Source organism: Chelonus insularis, unplaced genomic scaffold (genome assembly GCF_013357705.1).
Source record: "Chelonus insularis isolate UGA/USDA-ARS -01 unplaced genomic scaffold, ASM1335770v1 contig_270_pilon, whole genome shotgun sequence".
Lineage (NCBI taxonomy): Eukaryota > Metazoa > Arthropoda > Insecta > Hymenoptera > Braconidae > Chelonus > Chelonus insularis.
Window position 1 is genome coordinate 131,453 of NW_023276458.1, and position 27,237 is coordinate 158,689.

At 27.1% G+C, this 27,237-nt stretch overlaps 9 protein-coding genes and 1 long non-coding RNA gene across 19 annotated transcripts; 8 read left to right on the forward strand and 2 right to left on the reverse strand.

Moving 5' to 3' along the window:
• Positions 1-287: 287 nt before the first annotated feature.
• On the forward strand, positions 288-3,153 carry LOC118065172 (outer dense fiber protein 3B). 3 transcript variants are annotated; one of them, XM_035080291.1, is made up of 4 exons: positions 288-428; positions 630-1,060; positions 1,135-1,476; positions 2,796-2,981. In XM_035080291.1, the coding sequence occupies exons 2-4, from the start codon at positions 634-636 to the stop codon at positions 2,828-2,830; spliced, it is 804 nt and encodes a 267-aa protein (XP_034936182.1). In that variant the 5' UTR covers positions 288-428; positions 630-633; the 3' UTR covers positions 2,831-2,981. The 3 variants fall into 3 exon arrangements, with proteins under 3 accessions (XP_034936182.1, XP_034936181.1, XP_034936183.1); XM_035080292.1 differs by lacking the exons at positions 288-428; positions 630-1,060; positions 1,135-1,476 and adding exons at positions 1,577-1,989; positions 2,088-2,306; positions 2,516-2,723 and having other exon boundaries at positions 2,796-3,153; XM_035080290.1 differs by lacking the exon at positions 2,796-2,981 and having other exon boundaries at positions 1,135-1,828.
• A 190-nt stretch (positions 3,154-3,343) lies between these two features.
• LOC118065131 (outer dense fiber protein 3-like) lies at positions 3,344-4,371 on the forward strand. Its single transcript, XM_035080215.1, has 4 exons — positions 3,344-3,477; positions 3,552-3,749; positions 3,821-3,977; positions 4,103-4,371. Exons 1-4 carry the CDS (start codon positions 3,384-3,386, stop codon positions 4,347-4,349), a joined length of 696 nt encoding a protein of 231 aa, XP_034936106.1. The 5' UTR covers positions 3,344-3,383; the 3' UTR covers positions 4,350-4,371.
• A 247-nt stretch (positions 4,372-4,618) lies between these two features.
• LOC118065132 (uncharacterized) lies at positions 4,619-5,853 on the forward strand. The gene is made up of 3 exons (XM_035080216.1): positions 4,619-4,792; positions 4,855-5,036; positions 5,116-5,853. Exons 1-3 carry the CDS (start codon positions 4,682-4,684, stop codon positions 5,453-5,455), a joined length of 633 nt encoding a protein of 210 aa, XP_034936107.1. The 5' UTR covers positions 4,619-4,681; the 3' UTR covers positions 5,456-5,853.
• Positions 5,854-7,195: 1,342 nt separating this feature from the next.
• IFT46 (intraflagellar transport 46) lies at positions 7,196-8,511 on the forward strand. The gene is made up of 3 exons (XM_035080223.1): positions 7,196-7,407; positions 7,467-7,652; positions 7,923-8,511. The coding sequence occupies exons 1-3, from the start codon at positions 7,196-7,198 to the stop codon at positions 8,497-8,499; spliced, it is 975 nt and encodes a 324-aa protein (XP_034936114.1). The 3' UTR covers positions 8,500-8,511.
• On the reverse strand, positions 7,889-8,771 carry LOC118065138 (uncharacterized). The gene is made up of 2 exons (XR_004690139.1): positions 8,639-8,771; positions 7,889-8,419 (listed from the first exon to the last, which is right to left on the reverse strand). It is a non-coding gene; the product is annotated as an uncharacterized lncRNA (long non-coding RNA).
• Positions 8,748-13,060, forward strand: ClC-b (chloride channel protein 7). Its single transcript, XM_035080221.1, has 11 exons — positions 8,748-9,351; positions 9,597-9,728; positions 9,900-10,098; positions 10,185-10,616; positions 10,687-11,211; positions 11,292-11,461; positions 11,528-11,707; positions 11,833-12,042; positions 12,144-12,389; positions 12,490-12,570; positions 12,662-13,060. Exons 1-11 carry the CDS (start codon positions 9,190-9,192, stop codon positions 12,761-12,763), a joined length of 2,439 nt encoding a protein of 812 aa, XP_034936112.1. The 5' UTR covers positions 8,748-9,189; the 3' UTR covers positions 12,764-13,060.
• Positions 13,061-13,606: 546 nt separating this feature from the next.
• Positions 13,607-14,980, forward strand: LOC118065137 (uncharacterized). Its single transcript, XM_035080224.1, has one exon. It carries the CDS (start codon positions 14,176-14,178, stop codon positions 14,731-14,733), a length of 558 nt encoding a protein of 185 aa, XP_034936115.1. The 5' UTR covers positions 13,607-14,175; the 3' UTR covers positions 14,734-14,980.
• An 878-nt stretch (positions 14,981-15,858) lies between these two features.
• Positions 15,859-18,445, forward strand: LOC118065142 (uncharacterized). Of its 2 annotated transcripts, XM_035080230.1 has the most exons (3): positions 15,859-16,105; positions 16,300-16,488; positions 16,599-18,445. In XM_035080230.1, exon 3 carries the CDS (start codon positions 16,847-16,849, stop codon positions 17,993-17,995), a length of 1,149 nt encoding a protein of 382 aa, XP_034936121.1. In that variant the 5' UTR covers positions 15,859-16,105; positions 16,300-16,488; positions 16,599-16,846; the 3' UTR covers positions 17,996-18,445. The 2 variants fall into 2 exon arrangements, with proteins under 2 accessions (XP_034936121.1, XP_034936119.1); XM_035080228.1 differs by having other exon boundaries at positions 15,859-16,488.
• Positions 18,446-21,973: 3,528 nt separating this feature from the next.
• Positions 21,974-24,626, reverse strand: Syngr (synaptogyrin). 6 transcript variants are annotated; one of them, XM_035080233.1, is made up of 5 exons: positions 24,581-24,626; positions 23,937-24,112; positions 23,131-23,354; positions 22,701-22,848; positions 21,974-22,611 (listed from the first exon to the last, which is right to left on the reverse strand). In XM_035080233.1, exons 2-5 carry the CDS (start codon positions 24,036-24,038, stop codon positions 22,405-22,407), a joined length of 681 nt encoding a protein of 226 aa, XP_034936124.1. In that variant the 5' UTR covers positions 24,039-24,112; positions 24,581-24,626; the 3' UTR covers positions 21,974-22,404. The 6 variants fall into 6 exon arrangements, with proteins under 6 accessions (XP_034936124.1, XP_034936127.1, XP_034936129.1 ...); XM_035080236.1 differs by having other exon boundaries at positions 23,937-24,053; positions 24,581-24,625; XM_035080238.1 differs by having other exon boundaries at positions 23,937-24,053; positions 24,585-24,603.
• Positions 24,627-25,282: 656 nt separating this feature from the next.
• LOC118065143 (RNA-binding protein squid-like) lies at positions 25,283-27,140 on the forward strand. 2 transcript variants are annotated; one of them, XM_035080231.1, is made up of 3 exons: positions 25,283-25,425; positions 25,584-26,012; positions 26,383-27,139. In XM_035080231.1, the coding sequence occupies exons 2-3, from the start codon at positions 25,632-25,634 to the stop codon at positions 26,881-26,883; spliced, it is 882 nt and encodes a 293-aa protein (XP_034936122.1). In that variant the 5' UTR covers positions 25,283-25,425; positions 25,584-25,631; the 3' UTR covers positions 26,884-27,139. The 2 variants fall into 2 exon arrangements, with proteins under 2 accessions (XP_034936122.1, XP_034936123.1); XM_035080232.1 differs by having other exon boundaries at positions 25,309-25,425; positions 25,604-26,012; positions 26,383-27,140.
• Positions 27,141-27,237: the final 97 nt, after the last annotated feature.

Below are 27,237 nucleotides of genomic sequence, written 5' to 3' on the forward strand. Positions count from 1 at the left end.
TTCACTTCTCGTAGCGTCGTCTACTTGTTGACAAGAAGACAAGACTTGGAAATTTTTTCATCAGTTTTACTCATTTAATGATAGCCTTGTATTTTTTTACATTAAATTGTCGAGGCTTTAATCATAATTTTCTCGTTACTTGAATATATTCTAACTATCAACTTAATTTTTTTCAATGTTTTGATACTTATTGCCGCGTAAACGATCATGTCAAGCTCCCGCTGCTTGGCTTTTCTTTCCCTAATCAACACTAGGTGGCATTGAAATCGTCAAATAGTTGTCAAAATTAACAACAGAGGGATAAATGTGCCAGTCGATGGCTTATCTGTACATTAAAACGTGTTATTATTTTTTTTTTAACAATTTAGCAACAAAGATTAATTGTTAAGTAAAATATTTTATACTAGTGATTAAATAAAGAAATAACTGTAAGTGTTGAAAATTAATTTTACTTTATGTCTCTATTTATTTTATCATAAATTATCACATGTTATTCATTTTCAATAATAAAATGATTTATTTTTAACAAAAGTAATTTGCATTACTGTAATGCTCTTTTTTCAATTATATTGAAAAGATTCAAAAATTCTTGTTGCAATAATATTGAAATAATATTGATTTTTTTTTAGGAAAATGAGTTTTCAAAAAGGTAATTCCAATAGATCAAGGCCTCAAAAATATCAGAATTCTCATGCTTTCAAGAATAATCTCTATGATACATCTCACAAAACAAAAACAATAAATAATATTCAAGTAGCAAATGTTTGTAAAAGATGTAAGGAAATAATTGAATGGAAAATTAAGTACAAGAAATATAAGCCTTTAAAAGCTCCAAGTAAATGTACAAAATGTGATCAAAAGTGTGTCAAACATGCTTATCACATAATGTGTGAATCTTGTGCTCTAAAATTGGAAGTTTGTCCAAAATGTGGCGAACAAACAGAAATAATCAAATCAGAAGTCAAAGAAGAAGTTCTCATATTAGATAGGGAGCTCAGATTACTTCTGAAAAAATTACCAGAGAGAAAAAGACGTACCTTTTATCGCTACATGAAACGAGGTACATTTATAGTTATTTTTATTATAATAGGTGTTTATTTGATTACTTGACTATTTAATTTATACTATTTACAGGAAACAAAAGCGAAAAAAAAGAAAATCATTCAGATAATGATGAAAAACAATTAAATAGAGAAGAAAAAATATTAATCACTGAAGAGAATAAAGTAGCTGATCTGGTTGTCCCTTTAACAAGAGATGATTTATTAGCCAAGTTACAGTCATTGATAATTTCTAACGAAAGAAGAAAAAATGATGAAGATGATTACTATGATGACGATATTGATGATGATGAATTTAATAACTTTTGCAAGAAAATGAATAAAGATATCAATAAAGACAATGTCAATAATCAATCTACAACAACTACTAGCCAGAAACCAAGTGATATTGATCGAACTTCGAATAACAATACAAGTAAATATGATAATGTTATTAATATTCTTGACGTTATGGTAGACGTATGCGAAACTAGCGTTATTTGCAAGCAATTGGATTGATAATAATAATGATGATTTTGATTGAAAATACGATTGGTTTAATGGATGTGAAATGTCTTAATTAAAAAAAAATTTATTGTATAAAAACCTTCTAGAAATAAGCCAATGTTATTACATTTTTTATTCAATTTTGTTTTATATTTTTTCTTTTTGTTGATTAAATATTGAAACACTATTCACGATAGAAATTTTTTCTAAAATTCATGTAATTTGTAATATATGCTTTTAAATGACTAAATATAGCACAATACTCTATATGAGTAACATGACATATAAATGGGCTTACTTCAAGTTTGTACTAGTATTAAAATTTTACAATATTTTTTTTAAAGTTTTATAACTTTTTTTCGATGAATTTTTATTGATCAAAAAAATACAATGTCAACATTTACACTTCAAAAAAAACCACTATTAAGTTGTAAATCGAAAGGTATTTTTAATTAATATTTACTACAAAAAAAAAAGAAATTATCACTTCTACATCATTTTATAATTGATAATTAAAACAAATTTCCTTTTACACCTAAGGTCCTGGTCCAGCTTACAAACTTCCATCTCTAATGGGTTATGAAAAACACGATCCATCACGCTCCAGAAATCCCGCATTCAGTATTCGATCACGTCACAATGAAAAAGATAATATTACAACAGGTCCTGGACCTAATCGATATGATACATATCATTTAACGCGAAATGGTCCAGAGAATCCACCAGCATTTTCATTAGCAGGACGAGCTAAATTCATAGGTTTATTAATATTTTATTAATGTACTCTCTAATCCGATACTCAGAAAATTCATTAGACGATTGATTATTAATAGTGACTATTTGAATAAATCAACATAGCATTATTAATAAATTATTCAAATACAAAATCGAGTCCTATTTTTGTTATAAATTTTTCTACCAATATAATTAGTACGGTATAATAATCGAGTAATTAAATGATGTGTTAGTGTTAGGATTTGGACCAGGGCCTGGTGCTTATCACCCAGAAAAATGTCCTCCAATGAATCACACGAAAAGATCTCCAGCTTTTTCATTAAAACCAAGACGCAAAAATCAATATCTAGATTCATCAAGTCCAGGACCTAATGCATACATTATTCCTGCATGTTTAGGCCCTAAAATTCCTCACAAAAAAACTATTGGAGCTTTTACCATGTACATATATGAATAATAAATCGTTGATTCTTTTTTAATCGCTATATAAAATAATTTTGAGAATTATTACAGAGCTGGACGAAAGTTTGGAAAAGAAGAATCTGTAGGACCAGGGCCAAATGCATATGGTAATCCGAATTATGATGTTATTAAAAAAAAATATCCATCATATTCTCTAAAATCACGAAAAAAGTTTTTCGATCAAGCTGAAGGTCCTGGACCCATTTATAACACTTCATATATTTCTGGAAAACGTCCACCAATGTTCTCTTTCGGAGTGTATCATAGCGAATGTAAAGCTCTTCCAATTACAGATATGGATAACGAATGAAGTTTTTTTTAAATCTTAGAACGTAGATATCTTATAAAGACGAATACAAGATTTCATTATTTCAATCGTGTACAATTATAGAATCTTCTACGTAAATTTTTTAATAAATAAATTTTTTAAATAATCTTGCTTCATTTTTATTAATTATTCACGTAGCTTTCTTCATTTTCAAGTTTAATATGCTGAAGTTTACTGCAGATTATTAATAAGTCAACATATAGATAAGTGATATAAGTGTTGAAAATAAACAAAAAAATTATATTAAAAATGAAAAAAAATATTTAACAGTAAATTTTATATTTAATTTATTTATTAATCTAAAAAAAAGAATGGCTCAGCAAAAAAAAAATCATACAAAAAATATCAAAAATAATGAAATTACTTCGCCATTTAAAAAATCTCAAGCATACTGTTTTTATAGAGGTGCATAACTTTAAGAATACTATTAGAAAAAAACATGCATTTTTATACTATTAATCGGTATTATTTACTAAAAGCTCCCGGTCCGATTTATCAATTGCCACCTGTAGTAGGTTATAAAAATCATTGTCAAACTAAGTTACGAAATCCAGCTCATACTATTATTGGAAAACGTCCTGAAATGTATGACATTCGCTATGGGCCAGGGCCTATTTATTATCCTAAAACTCCTACACGTAGCGGGTTCACATTTGGAATACCATGGAAACCCTTCAGTAAGTTTTAATACTCAAAATTTTATACTTTAGGGGTAAACATCAAAAATAATATGTTATTTTTTTTTTAGAATCAGCAGACAGTACGCCAGGACCTTACTCTTTACCTCCATACAAACCAACTCCGGCATTCTCACTCAAATCAAGAATGAAAGAACCACCGCCTGCATCAATCGGAGCAGGACCTTATAATCTTTCACGGGATTTAAATGGGCCAGCTTTTACAATGTAATCATTTATAATGATTTTCATGAACTAATTATAAAGAATGAATTAATTTTGATGTAATTTATTACTGTATGACATAGTCGTTAAATTAGTTGTAAGTCAAATTTACGATATTGATCTTTTAGAGGTATACCTTTTCATAAAGTGAAGAAAATAGATCATGGACCTCCTCCGAGAGTAATTAATTTTAAATGGGTCACCCCACGAGCACCAGCTTTTACTTTTCGATTTAAACCACCTTACCAAGGTCTATCAAGTACTCCTGGACCGTATAACCCTGTTGATCTTGAAAAAGGACCTTCCTTTTCTATGGGTGTTAAATATAATCCTTGTGTGTTTCCTTATATCACTTCATGTGATAAATTATGCTAAATTCTGATGTAAACTAATAATAATGGAGAAATAAAAAAAAATTCATTCCAATATTAGTGATATACATAGAAATATAGTATATTTGTATGTATCTTAAATTTTAAAAAAAATTTTAAGGCAAACACCTGAATCACAATGTCGTAATACGTTGGCTAATAATTTTTAATCATTTAAAATTGGAACAAAACGAGATAACACGTGACTGTCAACGTCGAAATGATTATAAGAACTGAAGGCAGCGTATTTGTCAAATTCTCGGCAGTTGGCGAAGAGCCGCGTAATTTTTTAGATAGAAATGATTGTAAAAATTTATAAAATATTTTATTCATGAAATGAAAAGTATACCTCGAATAAGTTTGTTTTTGGAACGCGTAATTCAAATAGCAGGCATGGAACATGCATCCTTTCTTGCCATTATTCGACGGATTTTTGTATATCTAAAAGTAAGAAAAAGATAGAAAAACAATCTATAATACCTTAACGAGTTAAATTCTTCATCCAACAGGAAATATTTTCACGGGAATTCTCACAGTTATCTCCAGTATCGAAGCAAGTGATTGCTGATTTTGCAGCTTTATTCATCGTTTGTGCTGTCGTTATTGTCATACTTCTCATTTCTTCTAAATTGTCTAATAAAAATTATGACGAAAATATTATTCACACTGAAATTTTACAACCTGAAAATTCGTAAGTTGGTTTTTTTTTTTATATAAATAAATTATTATTAAAAAATCACTGAATTAATGGATAATTTATGTTAATGTAGCCAAGTAATAAATTTAACTGAGGAAGCAGGAGAGAATAATCATGAGTCAATTTACGATTTATCAAGATTCAATCATGGATGGGGTGATGGTCCTGCTGCTACACCTCAAAAAAGTGCACCACGAAGGAGAAGAGTTATTCGTCAAAAACCAAGACCATATTGTATTCCAAATGGAGGTAATACTTCAAGACATTCAGGATTTAGCGTAAAATTAACACAATCTCAACATTCCCAAAGTTCTCAAAGAAAAAATAGAACACAAACATCGTTAAGTAGTAGTCAGACGTGGCTGATCAGACGAACTAGAAGTGGACAAATTTATGGAAAATATCCTATTTGATACTCCCCTCAACCCAAAGTCATATTTTGAAAATAAATTGAAGAAAATATTCAATTACACAAGAATTAATGAGTAAATGTCAATAGATTTTTTACTTTCTAACAAACAAATTTTAAAATCCCTGACCAGTTCAACATGAATTAAAAACTCAGCTTCATGCATCGTATTATTGACCTTTTGAAATATCTTCCAAGATAATTTTCATAAATAAATGACTACTACGTAATTCAATTTATATGCGCATTATGACGTTGGAAAAAAAGAGATAAGATAAAAATTAAATCTCAGAGAGTTCATGCTCTCAATTTATCAATTATTATTAATAAGGAGGAAGTAAAATAATCATTGGTGTAATAAATGTTGTGAAGTATAGTCTGGGATAATGGACTTGTTTATTTTGTACGAAAAACAAAAAAATTTATACAAACTATTTAAAAAATTTTATAAATTTTTATTTGTAATTTTTTATATTGCTACTTAATAAATGTACAATTTTACGATTATTTTTAGAATTTTAATGAACAATTAACTAATTAATTTGAATTAATAATAAGAAAATAATCAATTAGATAATAGAGTTTTTGAAATAACTTATTTTTATACGAAAAAAGGAAATAATTTGATTAGCAGGTAAAAGATCAATCTCTAAGTGCTTTGTACTATACTACAAGAAATTAGATTCACTTCCATTGTCGATAGATATCTCGAGAAATATTCGATAATCTTGACGATGAGCACTTTTGCGATTAAATTTCAAACTTCCATCTGTTGCAATATTTTCAATCATCTTCGAAGCCGTGATTTCATCTGAATGTTTTATAACCACTAATGCTATCAAGTAATAACTCAAGACTTTGAATATTTAAATTCATTTAATAATTTACCATTATTCCACCATTATTATCAGAACATATTAAGAATAACGAATGTCTTTACTTTCTTCTAATCGTATGATAAATAATAATAATCGCAGCTACTAAAACGGTGACGGCAAATTGATATCATTTTTACACAAACTTTTAGCAGAAACTTAAACTTAGTTTCTTGACTTTAGCTCCTTATTGAACTGGAATCGAGCCAAAAACTTCAATTTTATATCATAATTCTCATGGAGTATTTAGAAAATTGAATCCTCTTTTAAAAAATGAACAACTTTCTAATAGATATCGTGGAAAGTTTTGTCAATATTAAATTTTTAATCATATTCTATTTAAATTTGACATTTCTGACCATTGAGTTGAAAATTCATTAAGAAAGTCATTTTAAATGATTTTCATCGATTATTAATAATTATTTTATAGTGATAATTTGGATCGGGGATCAACTGCCAATCACATATCTCTGGTGATGATTTTATAAACACCCAGAGACATTAGACGTACTATTAAAATATTTAATTTTATTTTTTCTTTACTTCTATTTCTATATTAGAGATATTTGCTTATTAATATAAATTGAAATCATCATGATTCATTATTAATGATAAATAAAATAAAATTTAAACATTTTCTAAATTTATAAATGTATATAGAGCGCATGTGGTCAACAGTATAATTATGGAAACTATGGTAACGACAAAATCCTAACATACCAGTAGACATGTTTTTTTAAAAATAGATCACTACTGAATAAAAGTTAAATAGTGAGTTATATTATCCCAAAATTTTTTACTCAAGTTGAATTTGACTTTACTACTACTCGATTTAAAAAGCAAACGAAAATAATTTAAAAAAGCTGATAATGGACAGTAGTAATAGTGAAGAGGAAGAAAAGCAAAATTTTTCAGCTTTTAGTAAATTCGACGAAAGTATTGAAGTTAAAAACGCAGAAGAAGTCAAAAGTCCGCAAAGTGGTCGATCTTCTACGATGAAAAAAAGTGCAAAAATGGCATCAAATGGTAGAAATGATAATGTGGATATTAATTCACCATTAGGAAAACGTAGTTTTAGAAGGTACTTTTATTTATTATTATTTTATATATTTATAATTTTAAACAAAAATTATTTTTAAGGTTTTCGGAGCATGAAAATTCATTCGAGAAACCTATAGGAAGTGATCCATCAGATAGTGAGGAAACTGATGATGATGATATTGAAGGTACAGCTGTAAAGAAGCCTATGGAACTTTACAATCCTAAGGACTTTGAAAATTTAGAAGCATCTGCAGAAGTTAAGGAACTCTTTCAGAATATAATGAGGTATAAATTTCCAAATTACGTGAAGCTCATAAAGTATTTTTGGAATGAAAAAATTTAACAAACTCAGTGTTTCGATATTAAATAATTATAATATTAATGCATCAAATATACAAAAATTTTTTTTTATTATCTATCTCAACTTTTATACTTTAATAAAAAAGTATTTCAATATCATGAATTAACTAATAAATATTAATAATATTACTGTTCTATCAGGAATTATAAGTCAAATGATGTTGATTATTAATTGTTTTATTTATTTTATTAAAGATATACACCTCAGAGGATTGAATTGAATTATAAGCTTGCCCCTTACATCCCAGACTTTATACCGGCTGTTGGAGATATTGATGCCTTTATCAAAGTACCTAGACCTGATGGAGTAGATGACAAAGTTGGTCTAGTTGTATTAGATGAACCATGCGCAAATCAGTCAGAACCAGCAGTTTTGCATCTTCAGCTGCGAAGTCAGAGCAAAAGTGCGGATGCTCGTAAACATGTGGTGATAAAAAGGATTGAGGATGCTGAGAAAAATCCTAAAGCCATCGATAAGTGGATTGAAGACATTAATCAGTTGCATCGAAGCAAACCCATTCCTACTGTAAGACTGACTCAACCGATGCCTGATATTGATACTTTGTTGCAACAGTGGCCGACTGATATCGAAGATAAACTAAAAAGTGATCAGCTAGATTTGATCCAAGAAAATAGTGACTTAACACAATTCGTTGATAATATTTGCAGCCTTGTACATATTCCAGTTACTCCTGAAACAAGAATCGAATCCCTTCATACATTATTCACACTTTTTTTAGAAGTAAGAAATATTAAAGAAAACTCCTTTTAAATACTTGAAATATTTTATATACAATTGTTTTTATTATCAATGAGTTTTTATGAGAAAAAAAAATTTATTCTTAGCTAAATAAATATGTAACAATTATTATTTAATTTTACAATATGTTATTGTTGAAATAGACATTCACCTATTAAAAATTATAATAAATAAAAATTTTAAATTAGAAAAATTAGTAACATATGGTAAAACGTTTAACAATGTAAAGGGATGAATCATCCAAATTCATGACTTAAATACATTAGTCACGTGGTTATCAGCTGGAATATTGATATAAACTAAATAAAACATTCAAACAGTCACTTCCTCATGCGCATCAACAGCTATACTATAATACAAACCAGTATAACTACGTTGAGTTTGTTGCATTCACATTTTACGTTGGTATTCTATCCGTGATTATATGTATATATATATATATATATATATATATATAGAGAGAGAGAGAGAGAGAGAGTAACATTCATCTAATGGTGGTAGTAGTATAGTGGAGTGCAATCAAACCCAGTGAATGAATTTCTTGTTTTTTCGCTCTCATATAAATGTTTATAATATTTCAAGTCATGTGAATCAAATGTTGCAATTCGTAATCAGTTTTAACATAAAAGAAATGTTCTAATTACATTTTAAAAAATTCAGTAATGTATAATAGTAAACTACGACTGGCAATGATTGTATAAAATGACAGATCTAGAAACTCATGTCAATGTTTTAATAAATTCTGAAGTTGAAGAAGTTAATTATGGTCGTGATTCGAATATTGAAGAAGAAAAATTAGTAAAAACTAGAGCTAGGAATAATTTTCCATCATATTCCAATGACGTCGTTAATGTCAGATTTAAGGTATAAACAATTTTCATCTATTGAATATTATAAACTAATAAAAAACTTTGAACTCCTTTGTTATAAAATCTAACCTATTTTACCAAAGCTTGACGTCACAGTGCTATTTATTTATATACTAACTAAATGGTTTATTGTTTTTAACAATGATAAATAAAATAGATGCTTTAACAAAATTGACTTTAATTTTCAATTTTTCTACAATCTGTAAAGAATAAATTTTATTTTTTTTTTTTTGTCTTTAGAATATTAGACATTGTTTACATGATAATACTTTTACTAATATAATAGAGGATGTGTCGAATCGTCAATCAAATAGAATTAATAATGAACACTTCAAACCTGGAGCTACAAATTATTTATCAGCTAATTACGAGGTAATTTTATAGAGAAATAAACAATTGTTTAAATAAGTTTTTATCGTTTACGTGACAAATTAGTTAAGATAATCATATCTGCAGAAACTTGATTATCCAAAAACTGATATTTATTTTTGATATTGATAAATTAACAATTCAACAGTATTAAATTAATTGTATACTTTCCAGAGTTTAGATTACGATACGTGTGAAAACAATTTACTTCAAGATGAAGAGAGAAAAAAAGGCTATAAATATGTTGTTAAAAAAAATTTCGCACGATGGTTTATATTCTTATTAATAGGAATATTTACAGCATTAGTTGCATGTTTTATAGATATTTCTATAGAAGAATTATCTAATTTAAAGTATGGAGTTTTAAAGCAATGTATCCTTTTTTAAATAATTAAATCAACAAACAATACAAGTTATTGATGAAAAAATAAATATATTTTCCTGATATAATAGAGTTAGATGTGGACATTTGTTCTACAGAAAACTGTTTATGGATACCATATATTTTATGGTTATTATTTAATATAGGACCAGTTTTAATAGGCGCAATTTTAGTAGCTTATGTAGAACCTGTAGCAGCAGGCAGTGGAATACCTCAAATAAAATGTTATTTAAATGGAATAAAAATTCCACGAGTTGTGAGAATAAAAACATTAGCAATAAAATCACTAGGTGTCATTTCGACAGTAGTTGGAGGTTTAGCTGGCGGCAAAGAAGGTCCTATGATCCATTCTGGTGCAGTTGTAGCTGCTGGAATATCTCAAGGAAAAAGTACCACGTTCAAGAAAGATTTTAAAATATTTCAGTATTTTAGAGAAGACCATGAAAAAAGAGATTTTGTTGCTGGAGGTGCTGCGGCAGGAGTTTCAGCTGCTTTTGGAGCTCCAATAGGTAATGATGATTGTTTAATTGATTTATTATTTATATTATAAATACTCTAAAATACTTTTATTATTATTAGGTGGAGTATTATTCAGTATAGAAGAAGGAACAAGTTTTTTTAATCAAAGTTTAACATGGCGAACATTTTTTGCCAGTATGATATCTACATTTACTCTCAATATCATTTTGAGTACCTATCATGGTCATCCAGGAGACCTTTCAAATCCTGGACTTTTAAATTTAGGAAAATTCGATACTATACCATATCAATTTTATGAAATTCCTCTTTTCATGACTGTTGGAACTGTAGGAGGCATTTTGGGAGCACTATGGAATCATATAAATTATAAAATAAGTGTGTTTCGATTGAACTACGTTAGAAAGAAGTGGTTAAAAGTTGTTGAGGCTGTTACAGTAGCAGCTATGACTGCTACTATAGGCTCTTTGATGATCTATTTTATAAATGACTGTAAGCCTTTAGGAAAAGATCCGACTAAATATCCCGTTCAGATGTTTTGTGAAGAAGGGCAATATAGTGCTATTGCTGCTCTTTGGTTTCAAACGCCAGAAAGTACAGTTAGATCATTATTTCATGATCCAATAGGTCATTTTTATTTTCCTTTTATTTCTATAGTCTCGTGTGACAAAAATTTAACAGTTATAAATATTTTTATTTACACTTAGGTTCTCATAATGATGCAACATTGGCTGTATTTGTTTTTCTTTACTTTCTTTTGGCTGCGTGTACTTTTGGTTTATCAATGTCTTGCGGTCTTTTTATACCTTCTCTACTAATCGGATCAGCTTGGGGTAGACTGATTGGATCTGGATTGACGAAATTATTTCCATCATGTGTAAAATTATTAATACATTCATTTTATTAAATTATAAAAGAAGTACTAAATCAATCATATTTTTAGACATACTTTCATCCGGGGAAATATGCTCTCTTGGGAGCAGCAGCTCAATTAGGTGGTGTTGTAAGAATGACCATAAGTCTAACTGTAATTTTAATTGAAACTACTCAAGGCATTTCATTTGGTCTACCAGTTATTATTGTTTTAATGATGGCTAAATGGATTGGTGATTTCTTCAATGAGGTATTTATATATATATATATATATATATTTGTCAACTAAATATAAGAAAAAAAAAATTTTATCATCAAAATGACTATATTTAGCTTATATTTTTTTTCATATTATTATTGCTTAATGATTTTTAGGGAATTTATGAGATTCATACACAAATGGCAGGAGTTCCTCTACTCCCATGGGAACCACCGCCTTTATCAAATAATATTTATGCCAGTGAGATAATGAGTCATCCAGTGGTTACATTAAAAACAACGGAGAACGTGGGACACATTGTAGAGCTTTTAAAGTGTGTAGATTTCAATGGCTTTCCTGTGGTTGATCCACCAACTGGTGATCAGGTAAAATATCTAATAACAATTAAAATCATTTTGAAATGATAATTAAATCAATAACAAAAAAAAAAAAAGTAAAGAATAATTTTAAAAAAAAATATTTTTAGACTGAAATAAATTGTTATGGAAGATTCAGAGGTTTAATATTACGGTCTCAATTAATCGTACTTCTTCAAAATAAAATATTCAATGAATATTGTGATATGTGGGAGCATGATTTATCATTGAAAATGTTTCGTAATGCTTATCCGAGATATCCCTGTATTAGTGAAGTTAATATTACTGAACATGAAAAAACTTTTTCTATCGATTTAAGACCCTTCATGAATCCTTCTCCTTACACACTACAGCATGTGAGTATTAAATTTTCGTTATAATTTATAACTTAAAAAAAAAAAAATATATAAAGTATTTACTACATTTAATTTCAAATTATCAATTATTTTATATTAGTCTACAACTCTTCCGAGAGCATTCAGACTTTTTAGAGGTCTTGGTCTTCGTCATTTACCTGTCGTTAATGATGAACATGAGGTACAATAATAACTACTTATAGTATAAAATAAATAATAATTTAGGCTTTTCTTTAATAGAAAGACAATTATTTACTTAATTAATATTTCAGGTTATTGGAATGATTACACGAAAAGATGTAGCTAGATACAGAATATGGAAGTATCTAGGAAAAATGGGATTAGATGAACTTTTGATAACAGACAAAATGTGAACTTGAAATAATTTTGGACAAAATTAACATTACGTATGTTAGATTGATTTGTAATACTCTTTGGATATACAAAGTAATATCTACAAAATTTTAATTACTACATTTATATTTGTATGTCCAAAATATATGTGTGTAGTTTTTTTTACTCTAAGTAATATTCTGATTATAAACAAAAATTTTCAATCTATCCAAAATAATATTTATATAATTTTTTTAATGTACAAAAATTTATTGTATAAATGCACAAAATAGTATTATACTGCCAAAAGATATTGATTTATAGAAGGTATATTTAAAAGTTTATTATAAACGTTAACATATTTTATTAAATAAAATTTATAATTTATTTATTGTAAAAATCTTAATGAATTAAAAATTATTTACTAATTATTCACAAATAATTCCCATCCTAACCAAGACCAAAGTTTAAAGAATAAATAAACTGGAATAATTACCAGTAAAAGTAAAAAATAATATTCACAAGTTGAAACATACATGTCAGTTTCTTAACAATTTTTAAGGATGATATTTATATATATATATATATATATATAGATATCTTATATTTCTTTATTAATCTTTAATATAATTGATGAATGTATACAACAAATAAATCGTATTATCCTTCGTAGAAAAATAGTATTAAATATTGAAGATGAATGACGATGTATAATTTTTTAAAATGTTGCAAAAAATTACAGAAAGAAACCTGGAATTATCAAGTATTGTTGCTCAATCAATCGCGCGCTTACTATTTTGGGAGTGAATCACCTTGAGAATGACTACGTGCGTACGGGAAGAGGCGACAACTACTATCTCTTTCTAATCTCCAATAAACCAGGTCCTTAGAATTTTTTCGTGAAACTGTACCAGTTGTAAAGAGTGCACAGTAAAAAGTCTTACGTGTTGTTGCAACTTTGGGTCCATTTATTCAATAATTTTCAATCAACTTCTTCTTCGATTTAATCAACTCAATCTCCATATTATACAAATTTACTTTTTGTTCTTTAGAAAACATTTATTTATTATCAATTACAACTTTGTAACGTTTGAGTTTAATCACATGTGATTCGCAATATCTGCGCATTGCCAATTACCGTCCGCCATATTTGTGATTTCTATTGGAATAAATTTTAACCAATAAAATTACTTGAATACATATTTAAATCTCTAAGACGATAATTGGCGGGAATTTTCAATTTATTCAATATATTTGTTACAATAATTAGAAAAAAAAACTCTCAACTTCAAGATATGTTTGATAAAGGATTATATTTTTATAATTAATTTATAACAAATAATTATATTAAACGGAGAAACTGCTCAAATGAAGATAATAAAAGAATTACAACGAAAAAACATCTTAAATATTAAAAGCTAGTGTGAACTAATCAATAGTAAGTCAAAGTATAATGAATGGACAGAATTCATGGAATAAAATTAAAGAAATATCAAAAGCAAAAGCAAAATTGAGTCCAAATGGAGAGAAAAAGAAAAATCCAAGACGACCATTACCAAGACCTCATGAAACTGAAGAGGAAGCAATCTTGAGGAGATTTCACGATGCTCAACGAATGGCAAGATTCCGAGCTAAAAAAAAAAAAGCTATTGAAGAGGCTAAAGCACTTGAGGCTGCAAAATTAACTGAAATGGCTATGATTTCAGAATTAAAAAGAAGGAATGTTGTTTTTCAAATAAAAAATTCTAATAATCAGCCAGTAAATCAATCATTAGAAGCAACATTGAAAGGAAATACTAAACAAGAAAACTCCTTAACAATAGTTCCTACTGTTTTAGGACAAAGTAAATATTCTCAATTATTAGAAGTTATTGAAGAGCTTGGTAGAGACATCAGACTGACTTATGCCGGTAGCAGATCTTCTACTGAAAGACTTAAAATGGGCATCATTCAAGCAAGAATGCTAGTCAGAGATTGTCTTCTAGAAACAGAAATTAATTCACGACAATAACAAGCAAAAAATAATCATAACAAAACTACTAAATATTTTTTCTATTGAAATATTTGTGATAAATACAAGTGATTTTACGATACTTAATTCAAAAATATCATTAAGAAACTATATTCACTTCACTTATGAGTTTTCAAAATTATGACAAATATATATTAATCACTATATATTATAAGATTTAGAAAATAATAATTTATACTACGAAAATAATGAGTATTAGAAAATTGAAATTGCTAGTTAACTTTTAATTGACTATTAAAAATTGATTGTGTTCAATTTATTTATGTAATTTGTTATTATTATATTAGGATAAAATTTTTTATTGAAGCTAACAGAAACAAGTATTTATGTAGATACTTGGTTTCTTAAAATAATTGAGATCAAAATGAAAATAACATCAATGTTTTAATGTTGATCTAATGATCTTATCTATATTACTATTCATGAGGTCACTGATCCTCTACAGCTAATAAAAAAAATTTTTTTTACTAATAGTTAGTTTAAAACTTTATTTGTAAAATGATAATCACTTTTATTGATCACCATTGATTAAGAGTACAAAAAAAGAGTATTTTATTCTTAATTGAGGTCAGTGATCCTAAGAAATGTATAGTGTAAACTCGAATGAGTTTTATCAAAGATAATAATAAAAAATTAATAATACTTGTTTAATATATTCGAAAAAATTATAGCAATTAATAAAGTCGCCGATTAACAATAAATTACTATTTCTATTGTTAAGATGATTACATTGGCAATAATTCATTTGTAAAATTTTTATACTATCAAATATGATTTTTGAAGTATCTTTGATAATTGTCCATAATGAATAGAAAATAAAATCAATTTGTTATACCTTAAAAAATGTACTTTTTTAGAGAGTATAAAAGATTCAATATAGCGATGTAATTTTTATGCATGAATAAATATGTACTCTTGGAATACTCGTCGAGTCTAGTAAGGAGCACATGTAGGATGGAATGGAGGAAAGGAAGATGGACAATAGAAATTTCACATCTGAGACGTAGCAGCGCAACACACACCTGTCCGCCTTGAAGTTGCCTCCTCGGTCGTCTCGTCTCTCTACATCGGGGGTGGCAAAAGGAGGAAGGGGTTATGGTCAATAAACGCGACCACGTCACACGCAGTCTATCGGGCCGACCTCGCTTGGCCCCTTAAAGTGGCTCTCCCGAACGAAAATCTTACATGTCGGCCGATATCGCTTTTGTTCATTTTAACATAGTGATACTACTATTTATTTACCATTTATTTATTGAATATTGGTGTTAACGAATGCCGGATTAAATATTAGGTACTTTATTTCACTGATAAGAAGATAAAAAATACATCAAGATCATCATCTCGATTAAACGTAAGTTTTCGTAGATTGACCAAATTACGTCCGCCATTGTTGTGATTGGGTGAAACGCGAAGGGGAAATAACGAAGACGTCGTTCTTATATTTTTACGCATGCGCCACTACTGCCACAATTCGTTTCTTCGTTTAAAATTTTCAAAAACTCGAGAATCAAGACATTGAAAATATTTAAAAATAATTCATTGCAGTTCTGTTACCGTTTCTACCGACTATTATAGATGAATTTATTACAAGTATCTTATTCCTTAAAAATTAAAACCAGTAAACGGAATAAAATATTATTGAGAAGCAGATAAATTTTTTTGCTACTTCGTTGATTTTTTACGTGCACCTGCCTGATTGGTTCTAATCTACATGAAATAACTAACTGTACCAAGGTGATTATCATTATAAGTTTCTTTTGTGACGTATTAACTTATTTATAGTATTAATATCAAATAGTTATTTTTATATCATCATCACTAATGAGTTAACCTTTCTTTTTCAGTGATACATGTTATAAAAACAATAGATTCCATGGAAAATTTTCTAATGGAATAATAATTTTTTTCATCGATTTTATTTATTATCAATCTTTAATAAATATTCATAAAAAATAATCATTAATTAAAATTAACTTTAATGATTAATGACAATAATGATAATATTCCTAATGGATAAAACATGGATGATTCTATTAAATAATAAATTTATAAAGAAAATGGTTATTATTCATTATCAAAGGTAAGAGAATCAATGCAACAATTAAAAAACGATAGACTAATGTCAGAAACAGCCGAAGAACGTGCTATACGGCTTTATACAGCAGCAGAAAGGATGAAAAACGTGCGTGCTAAGGAGACAGAAGAACAAGCCGCACTCAGAAGAATGCAAGAAGCACAGAGAATGGCTAGGCATAGAGCTAAAAAGAAGAGATGTCTTGATGAAAATTTAGCAAGAGAAATATCAAAAATTGCTGAACTTTCAAAAATGCCTGATGCTGCTACAATAGCTCAAATGTCGGAGATGAATATGAATAAAATTTCTGCAGAATTAAAACAAATGATGGAAAGAGGTAAAGTACCAGAACATATTGTTCAAATGGCTCAATTAGCAGAGTTTAGTAAAATGACCGAATTAAATAAAATGTCTCAAGACATGGCCAAAAGATATGAAATGGAAAAGATGGCAGAGTATGCGAAAACAACAGAATACATAAAGATGCAAGAAATAGCCAAAATGTCAGAACTTGCAAAAATGAACGAAATGGTAAAATTTAGCGAAATGGCAAAGTACAATGATATATCAAAAATGAATGAGATAGCAAAAATGAATGAAATGATGAAAATGTCACAAATGGCAATAAACGAAGTTCAAAGAATGAATGAGATAGCTAAGCTAAATGAAATGGTAAAGATGACAGAAATGGCAAAAATGAGTGAAAAAACTAAGATGAATGAAATGATGAAAATGGCTAATATGCAAAATGATATAACAAAAATGCCAGAGTATTCGAAAATGGCAGAAATGGCAAAGTTAACAGAATTAGCAAAATTAAATGAGATAACAATAACAAAATTAAACGATCCTCCACCTCCAAAGGTACAGGAAATTCCACGGATTCCTGAACCAGTAATTACGGTGCCAAATCCGAGGAATTTACAGAGTGTCCAGACAGTTCAAGTCGCTCAATCAAGCCCTTCAAGTACTATTAACTTTCCATCAGTTCCTGGACAAGGAAAGTACGCTCAACTTTTAGTGATCATTGAAGAATTGGGTAGAGATATTCGTTTATCTTATGCAGGAAGCCGTAGTGCTGCTGAAAGGCTTAAAATGGGTATTCAACATGCGCGAATTCTTGTAAGAGAATGTCTCCTAGAGACAGAACATAATGCACGGCAATGATCTGTTAATAATTTTCTAGACTCTGTAGATTGATAATTTGATTATGTTTATAATAACATAATTTATCTCTGGTACAAAGAGTCTCATTAATTGATTGATCAATCGATAAAAGAATATAATAGCAATGAATAATTACGATGATGGAAAGATGAAAATTTTTTGATTGATAAAGACTACGAAATAGGTTTGATACCAAGAAAAAAAAATAGAAAAGTTAAGTGATCTCTGTGGTTTATTTTTATTTTCTCAAGTTTTGTTATCTTATAAGAGTATTTTCTATAATAAAATAGGATTTATATAAATAATATAATACATATATATAAATATTTTTTCCACAAATATAAAACATTTTTGAGACCCTTTGGAAAGAGATACCATACGTTTTAGTATAACAAAAAAAAAAAAAAACGATGGTAGTATTTTTTAATGGACTATTTTAGTCATAAACAAGAAAAAAAAAAAAACGAAAGATGAGAAAATTAGTGAGAAAAATTTACAAAGAAAAAAATAATGTGCAAAATTAATTTAATACAATTTTTCTATTCTTTCATTGTCTGATAAGAACTTAGATAGATACTTATCTAAAAAATGAAAGTGTAAAAAAAATGATGTTTACGATAAAAATTCAAGTGAATGGAAAATTTTATATTGAGGTAAAATTTTTTATCTAAATACCATAATTTAAGTGATGTCAACCTCAATAAAAATTTATAAAACCAGCTAAGAATATCACTATAATGTTTAATTAATTATTCTGTTATTTAAAAAAATATTAACTATGTATAAATGATTATTGTATTAGGATAAATATTCGAGATTGCAATTTATAATTTATCATTTTTATATGCTCAAGAGAAAAGAGGAATCTCGGATAAAGCATTTTTTTGATTGTAAAATTATCTTGATGAAAAACGATAAGGACGGAGTATTGTTATAAGCCACAATATGATATTAATCAACGACTTGATTGATCATTTATTAATTTTTGAATTGTTTCCACGAGTGTCATCGTAAATTAATAATACTTCTTTACTTTTGATGTACACATTTTGATAATTTTCCATTGTTAATGAAATGTTGAGACACTATTTATTGAGGTTTAACGAAATTAAATTATATAAGTATTATTGAAATATTTAAATTCGTACTATTGGGAATATTATTGATATGGTTATTTTTATTTTTATTAACTATAATTATTATTCATGTATAATTACATAAAAATTGTGAAGCAGGATTAGATTATGAGCCTTCTTACAGGATATTTCTAAATAAAAAGCCAATTTTCTAACCATTGTTGTTTTATTTCACATCAAACCTCAATTATTTTTTTTAATATTGAAATAACAATAATTTTCTAAATAAGTGGGAAGAAATATATATATACATATATATTTATATATATTATATATATTATAATGAAGTTTTACTCATTTTCGAATCTGTGTTTATTAAAATAAAACATTAAAAAAATGTTCAGAAACTGCACAATTGTTATTTTTTTTTAATTTATTTATTTCACGTAATGAACAAAATCGGACAAAAAGCGTTATGAATGCAATAATTTTTTAAACAAAATATTCTGACTGCATATTAGCAATTGGTTGTTGATTATTTTCAAAAAAGGATAGAAAAGTTATAACTCGTTTTCAATAATATTGATTGTATTCACACGTCTATTTTTCATAATACTAAATATATTGGTCAAAACGAAAAAAAAAAATACAGATGTATATATTATAATATTTCATTGAATATGAACTTTTTTGAGGAAGAGAATGAGTCTGTGAAACAGGAAATAACATTTATAATTTATATGTAACAATGATTAATTAACCAGTGAAATAATTAGGTAAAAATTCAAAACTTAATAATAATTTAATATTCGTAGCCGCAGAATATATGTTATCTTTGTTTTTTTTGTCCTTTATATTATAGCTAAACTTGTATTATGTTTATTAATTTCTTTTATTACATTCGTTTTTGTTGTCCTACGGATAAATCGCAAGTAGAATAATACTATCGATTATACGATTAACATTCATACAATTGTATTCATTTTTGGACTGTCGAGTGTTATCTATTGCTTGATTATACACACACAAAAATAATATTACATACTGAATAATATTACTTTTTGACATCACGAATGACAGTCCAAATTTTTCAACAATTACACGAGTATACCAATTTACAACTTAATTTCTAGAGTAAATTAACAGTCAACACAAGTAAAATTAAGTGGAATAATTTTTTTTCTTTTGATTAGCACAGAATTATAAATAAGTTAATTAATAAATAATGAACCAGGTACGAATGGTTTGTGTTTCATACTAACGATAATATTAACTCTTACAAAGATTATTGCAAATTCATATAGTTAAAAAATATAATAAGCAATTCACATCAACACAATACAATCAAGAAAAAATTGATAGAAGTTGCAAGAATCTTTACAAGAATATTTCTTGGTCATTTGAATACGGTAAGTATGTTAAATTGCAAATTAATGATTAATCATTATAATATAATTAATATATTTTATAATTAAAACATTATTAAGTAATTCGAGTACTATTTGGCCAAAGTTTGAGATAAGTGAACCGATTATCAGTGCAGTAAAAAAATTCAAACATATTCAATGTTGTTTCATATGCTGCATATAACTGATAATCAACTATAGTATAATATTAATTAATATTAATAATAATCTAGACTAGATAATTGTTCTCTAAACACTGAAACCTTCGTACATGAATTATTTACCTTTTATTTTACTACAACAATGCCATAAGTATCTAACTTGTACGTAAATTCGTCACACGTAAACTTAAAATGTTGTAAATTTATGTATTGGAAGGCTCTTATTTCAATTTCTCCATTAATTTATTTTTCAAGTATTAATTTTTATTTTACTATTCATAAATAATTAATAATAAATCTAATGGAGATTATTTATATATATATATATATATGTATATATTTTTTTTATATTGTATTGATATTAATTTCAATGAACCTTTTTTATTGTTATATTGAAAGATAAATTTTACATTTAAATTTATGTATTAGAACCTTCCTTGATTGTTTATTGTTTGTTAATTACTGACAAATCTTATTAATGTTTTTATTATATTTGTATTTATTAATTTCCATCAATATTTTTTTTACTGATGTTTCTTTCAAAATTCATTAATAAATAATTAAATTTCTTAATTATGAATCTAAAATTTTATCTGTTATTACAATAATTTTAACTGCACATCACGACTCAATATTCTGTTTCCGTAACGATCTACATTTGACATTATTTAAAGAAATTAAGCACTCGGCACAATAATAATGAAAATTGTACCTTAACCAACTACACAACGACATCGTTAATTATTAAATTCATGATTACTCAAATTACTCTTTTGTTTTCAAGCGCTTACGCGCAAACGTATGTAACTCAATCACTCAAAAGAAAATCTTTAATTATCATCATCATTTAAATGCATGTATCATTAAACAAAGTTTACATTTCTACATCGTTATTGATGGGAGGCCTGTCAATTTATGTTATAATATTTATGCTTTTGCGTAAAATTTTAAATATTCATTAAAAAACCAACATAAGAGCTGAAAGGACTTTTTAATAATGATTAATTTACAAAAGCATTGCTATCATTAGTCAGATAATGCAATAATGCTTTAAAGTTGTTATTAAAAACTCTTTCACTATCAGAATATTTTAATTGATGAAATATTTTTGTTACTTGAAATAGATAAATATTTTCATCTCCGAAATACATTTATTCAGATAATTCATTATTCTTTCTATTAATCAATAAGTTTTTCAATTTCATATGATTAATTTGTTTTTTTCTTTTTTAAAGATGAATAAAAAACGTAGTTTTAAAATAAATAATATTAACATTAATTTTATAAGTATTAGTTTATAAATATTTCAAAATATGTTCATGAACTTTCAATAAATTCATATTTATAATACTGTTGTTAATGATAAAATGCCATACGAGCTTACATATCATGTAAATATATGTATAAACATTTTTAATTAATATCATTGATGAAATGGACTTTTTAATTTTTCATATTAATTTCAAATTATTCAGTGAAAAATAAATTTTTAATAAACTTTTTTAGCATTATTATTAAACATCATTTTATCTGACTATAATCTATTGTAGTTAATAATCTCATATTTGCTATTTATAACACTTTAGACTAAAAATATACATAAATGAAAAGAACATACAGATGGAATAGAACAGATTGATTTACGGAGGCAATGTAAGAATAAGGTCGCTCAGCGTTTAAATTTAGTCTCTTTTAAGTCATTTAGTGAGTGGCTGTGCCTCTGTGCAAATTTGGAGAATATTTATAATACTTTTCAACTAATGGTCTCAATACGCTGGAGCTTGAAATTCACCCATACCTCGTTGTTGTTGCTGAGGAAAAGATTGTTCTTGATAAGCTGCATCTGTTGAATCAGGATAACTTGTAAAACCTCCGATAACTCCTTGTTGTACTGGATCAGCTTCATAACTCGGCGCAAAAGCAGCATCTGTTCCTTGTTTAAATCGTTGAAATGCGAACCAAGCACTTCCTGCCTAATAATACCAATTCAATACGTTCATCAAATAATTATCTGTTATTTAATACGTGTATATTTCAGAATGATATATTTTTGCTCACTTACCCACGTAAAGATTGAAAAGAATGAAAATGCAATAGCTCCTTGTACATTATTTACTCCATATCCATCGACAGAAGGCGGGCTTGAATTCCAAGCATTAGTTAAATAACAAAAGCCCACAAAATACAAAAATGCCCAAGCTCCAGAAAATCTAAAAATAAAATCAATTTTTTTATTTTAATTTTCTCAAATTAGAGATATTGAAATTTGAAAAAAATTATATCTATAAAAAAATACTCTTTTATATAAAATAAATAAATATAAAATTTAAATGAAAATTTCAGTAATATGTTATTCTCAAATAGAAGTAAATTATGTATAACTCAACTTCTCGCCTAGTACATTAATTATTGATTTAATTTAGAAATTATTTCAAGTATTATTTAAACGGAGGGAAGTGGACCAGAAATCAATAATGGATTGAAAAACTCACCCAAGATCAAGTAACACATAATGCTTTCTGGTTTTAACTGATGACATTTGCTCAAATAAATATTCTCCTACAAGGAAACCTATACTCGCTAAAAATGCCAGTACTCCTATTCCAACTCCATAGTTACATGCATTTGTATCTCCATTATAAAGACAATATTCTTTTCCATTTTCTTCCTTATATCCTTTACTGCTTATGCAACCAAAGACAATTATTGAGAAAAGCTGCAAATAGAGAAGTAAAGAGATTATTATTATTTCAAATTAAAAACAAACATAAAAAAGGAAAATACAGTAATTCAAAGTATAACAGAATAATATATTTTTATGTTAAAAAATAAAAATTACTAAATTAAGAAAGATTTAACCAATTTGTATTTACTTGAATCCAATCGTATTCAAAGTTTTTATTTTAAACAAATTCTAAATAAAATAAGATATCGACGCATAGAAGATGAAAATTAAAACCTCCCCTTATTCCACTCCCACTTTCTGGCTTCACAATCGATTCGGCGATCGACTCAGAGTGATTATTAATTAATTTAGATAAGTCATTACATTTATTGATATAAAAATTATAAAAAACTATAATAATTTTACTTTTGGTTTATCATGGAAACATCATAAGTTAATTCTTAAAAATCAATAAAACAACCCCATTGTCGGGGGTGGAGGGTATAAAATGAAAGAAGGTGGGGACCAGAAATATCTTCTTTAGAATCAATGTCAACGTTAGCAATTTCATCAATTACTTTTACACTAAGGCAGAATTAAATAAGAAATAAAGAAATTTGTTTTTTTACTTACTAAACATGCTGCTTTTATAATAACTTGAGGCCTTTGTACAAATGCAATTGGGTCGAAGGGTGCACCAGCTTTTCCACCACCATACGCTCCACCACCGTCCATCTTAGAGCGACTGAGCTGAAAATTCAAAGCTCTCGAGGATAACAAACACGCTTGCGCAACATTTTGACGTTTACCTATTAAAACCAGGACAATCAGATGTCGTTTGTCGAATAATACTTTCTTATGAAAGATACAACATATCAATAAGATTAATATTTAAAATAAAAATAATATGATACTTTATACAATTAATAATTTATGTTAACTTTAATCATATATGAGATGAAATCAACTACATAGTACGTCATAAAGAATTGCTTGAATTATTTATATTTTATATATGTATTTCGATTATTCTAAAAATTTATCATTAGTCGTATTCATTGCTTATTAAATATTATGAAACAGTGATATACAAGATATAAATAAGTCAATTATTAGGTTAATTAATATAACCTATGTATTCAATCAATCAGTATTACCTGAGTAAAGGAAAAATGATGTATATTGAATGAATGAAATCTAATCAAAGTTTTTAACAAGATTTTAAAGGAAAATAGAAATAAAATATAATTTATCGAGACAAGAAATAAGATACATACTGACGTTTAAATGAAGCGGGTTAACTTCGTTCCGCCGAAAATAAATGCCAAATCTTATTTCTATTTAACAACAATCCATACAATATATGTATACACATAAAATTCATGAGAATAAATCAATATGTACTTTCATAGAAATTCTCTTTAATGTTTGTAAAATGTGTTATTTTCTTTTTATGAAAATAAAAATGTTGTATTAATTTAGAAAGTATTTATGTTAATTATATTATGAATTTAGCTTTAATATAAAAGAAAAGAGTTGAATCTAAAGATGTTAATTTTTACTTAAAATTTTTTTTATCAAATAACATTCTTGTAAAATGGCGCGATTTACCACATAAAAAATAGATACTTCAGATACTTTTCAATAATAATTTATTTAACTATTATAATTAAGATTTATTATGATATAATAAATATAAAACATAAAAAAATATTAACCAACTTTCGACACAGCTATTATTCAAAATAATTAAACTGCTACAAAAAAAGATGTAAATATAAATTATAATAAATATCATAAGAATAACCGTTTTTGGATTTCACTATTGCTCTATATCATCCCGTGATTGGTTGTGAGAAAGAGGTAAACATATGAAATATCCAATCCGTAAGATAGTAAAGAAACGAATGGTGTAAACTATAGAAAAATTCACACATGTATATACGAAATTGTATAGTTTAATTGTACAAATACATCGACATATATCGTGTTATCCTTATCTAATTTTATTCGACCGGTCTGTTTTAGTCTGTCTTCGGTTGAATCTTGGGGTTGGCACATAGGCGCAGGCGAGTTTCAACCAACCTCTCGACACCGGTAGAATCCGCGAGAAAAAAGAAAGGTACATATTGAAAAATATTTCGCAAAATTTGATACATTTTTATTATATTTATCATAAACAATATCATTCAGTTGACATTATTCCATTCTTTATAACAATAATTTTTCAAACAAAAGTAAAAAACTCAATAATTGTCTTCTTTTGCGTGATTCTTATAGAGTACTTGTGTGTATCACAGCTTGAAAGTAAAAATCAGAATAAGAACGATGGCGGCAGTCGACTGTTATCAGACTCAAATGGATACATCGAATTCATCTGGTCCTAATCAATCCTCAAATGATAACTCTCAGGAAAATCAACAAAAAAATGGGACAAATCAACAAATTCAGCAAAAAAATCAACAGGCTACTGCAGGTATACCAGGCATGGATGATGAACGAAAGCTTTTCGTTGGTGGACTTTCACGTCGTACAACTGACAAAGAACTTCGAGAGCACTTTGAGCAATTCGGTGAAATCGAAAGCATAACTGTTAAAATGGATCAACATACCGGTATTTCTAGAGGCTTTGCTTTTATGGTTTTTACAAATCCGAAGACTATTGATAAACTTTTAGCTTCTGGAGAGCATTATATCAACGAGCGTAAGGTATTAATATGTTTTAGAATTTTTATTTTCATTTAAAAATATCAATTTTCTTGGAATAAAAAATCAATTAAGATATGCAATTAATAATTGAATAATTATTAACCTTTTTTTTCTTTAATTAAAAATTTTAAATAACAAATTACCAAAAAAAAATGGTTAATATTAAAATAATTTTTGCCATTAAATTGTTTATGTAATTCGGTAAAACATTTTTACTACTCAATATCTATAAAATCTAGTGCTATCTAGAAATTTTTAAATCATTTTAACTAATATCCTAATAATTGTATATACCTTTAGAAGACTATTTATTTCGATTTTAAATTGCTATATTCTTTAAACATGTTATTTATTTGTTTATTTTTTAAAGGTGGATCCGAAACGTGTAAGCAAAAAATCACAACATGGAAAAATATTTGTTGGCGGACTAACTCCAGATATGACAGACGATGATATCAAAGCTTATTTCAATCAATTTGGAACGGTAGTTGAACTTCAGGCCCCATTTGATAAAACAAAAAATCAAAGGAAAGGATTCTGTTTCATTACATTTGATTCAAAAGATGTTGTATACAAATTGCTAAAAGCTCCTAAACAAACAATTAATGGAAAAGAAGTAGATGTCAAGAAAGTCAAAGTTAATCCAGACATGAACCGCCAAGGATACTGGGGCTTCGGATATGGGTATGGATATGGCGGTGGTTATGGTTATTTTCCTGAATATATTAATGGTTATCAAGGTGGATATGATGATAGTTACAGTAATTATGACAGTTATCCTGGATATGATAATTTTGACAGTCATCCTGGCTACCAAACAGTAAAACCACGAGGTGGACCTCGACAGTTCCAGAGACACCAACCATATTAATTATTATTTTAATTAATAAACACAATGATTGAACATAAAAGAAACAAAAAAATTTTTTAATTGTTTATAAATCAGAAGATAACAGAAGTGCAATTGGATATTAATTGAAATAAAAATTTGGATATACAAAACGTTTAAATTCAGAAATGAAGAATTTTCATTAAAAAAATAAAGTAAGTTGGTTCTACTTTCAATTATACAAAGTAAACTTATTAAAAAATTATTAAAAGGTCCTAACGTATGTTACAATTATAATACTTATCATATAATCATCGTTCTAATTTTTGTGATTCTTATTTTGACAAAACTATGTAATTGACTATACTATTCATGATTATTATCATATCTAATGAA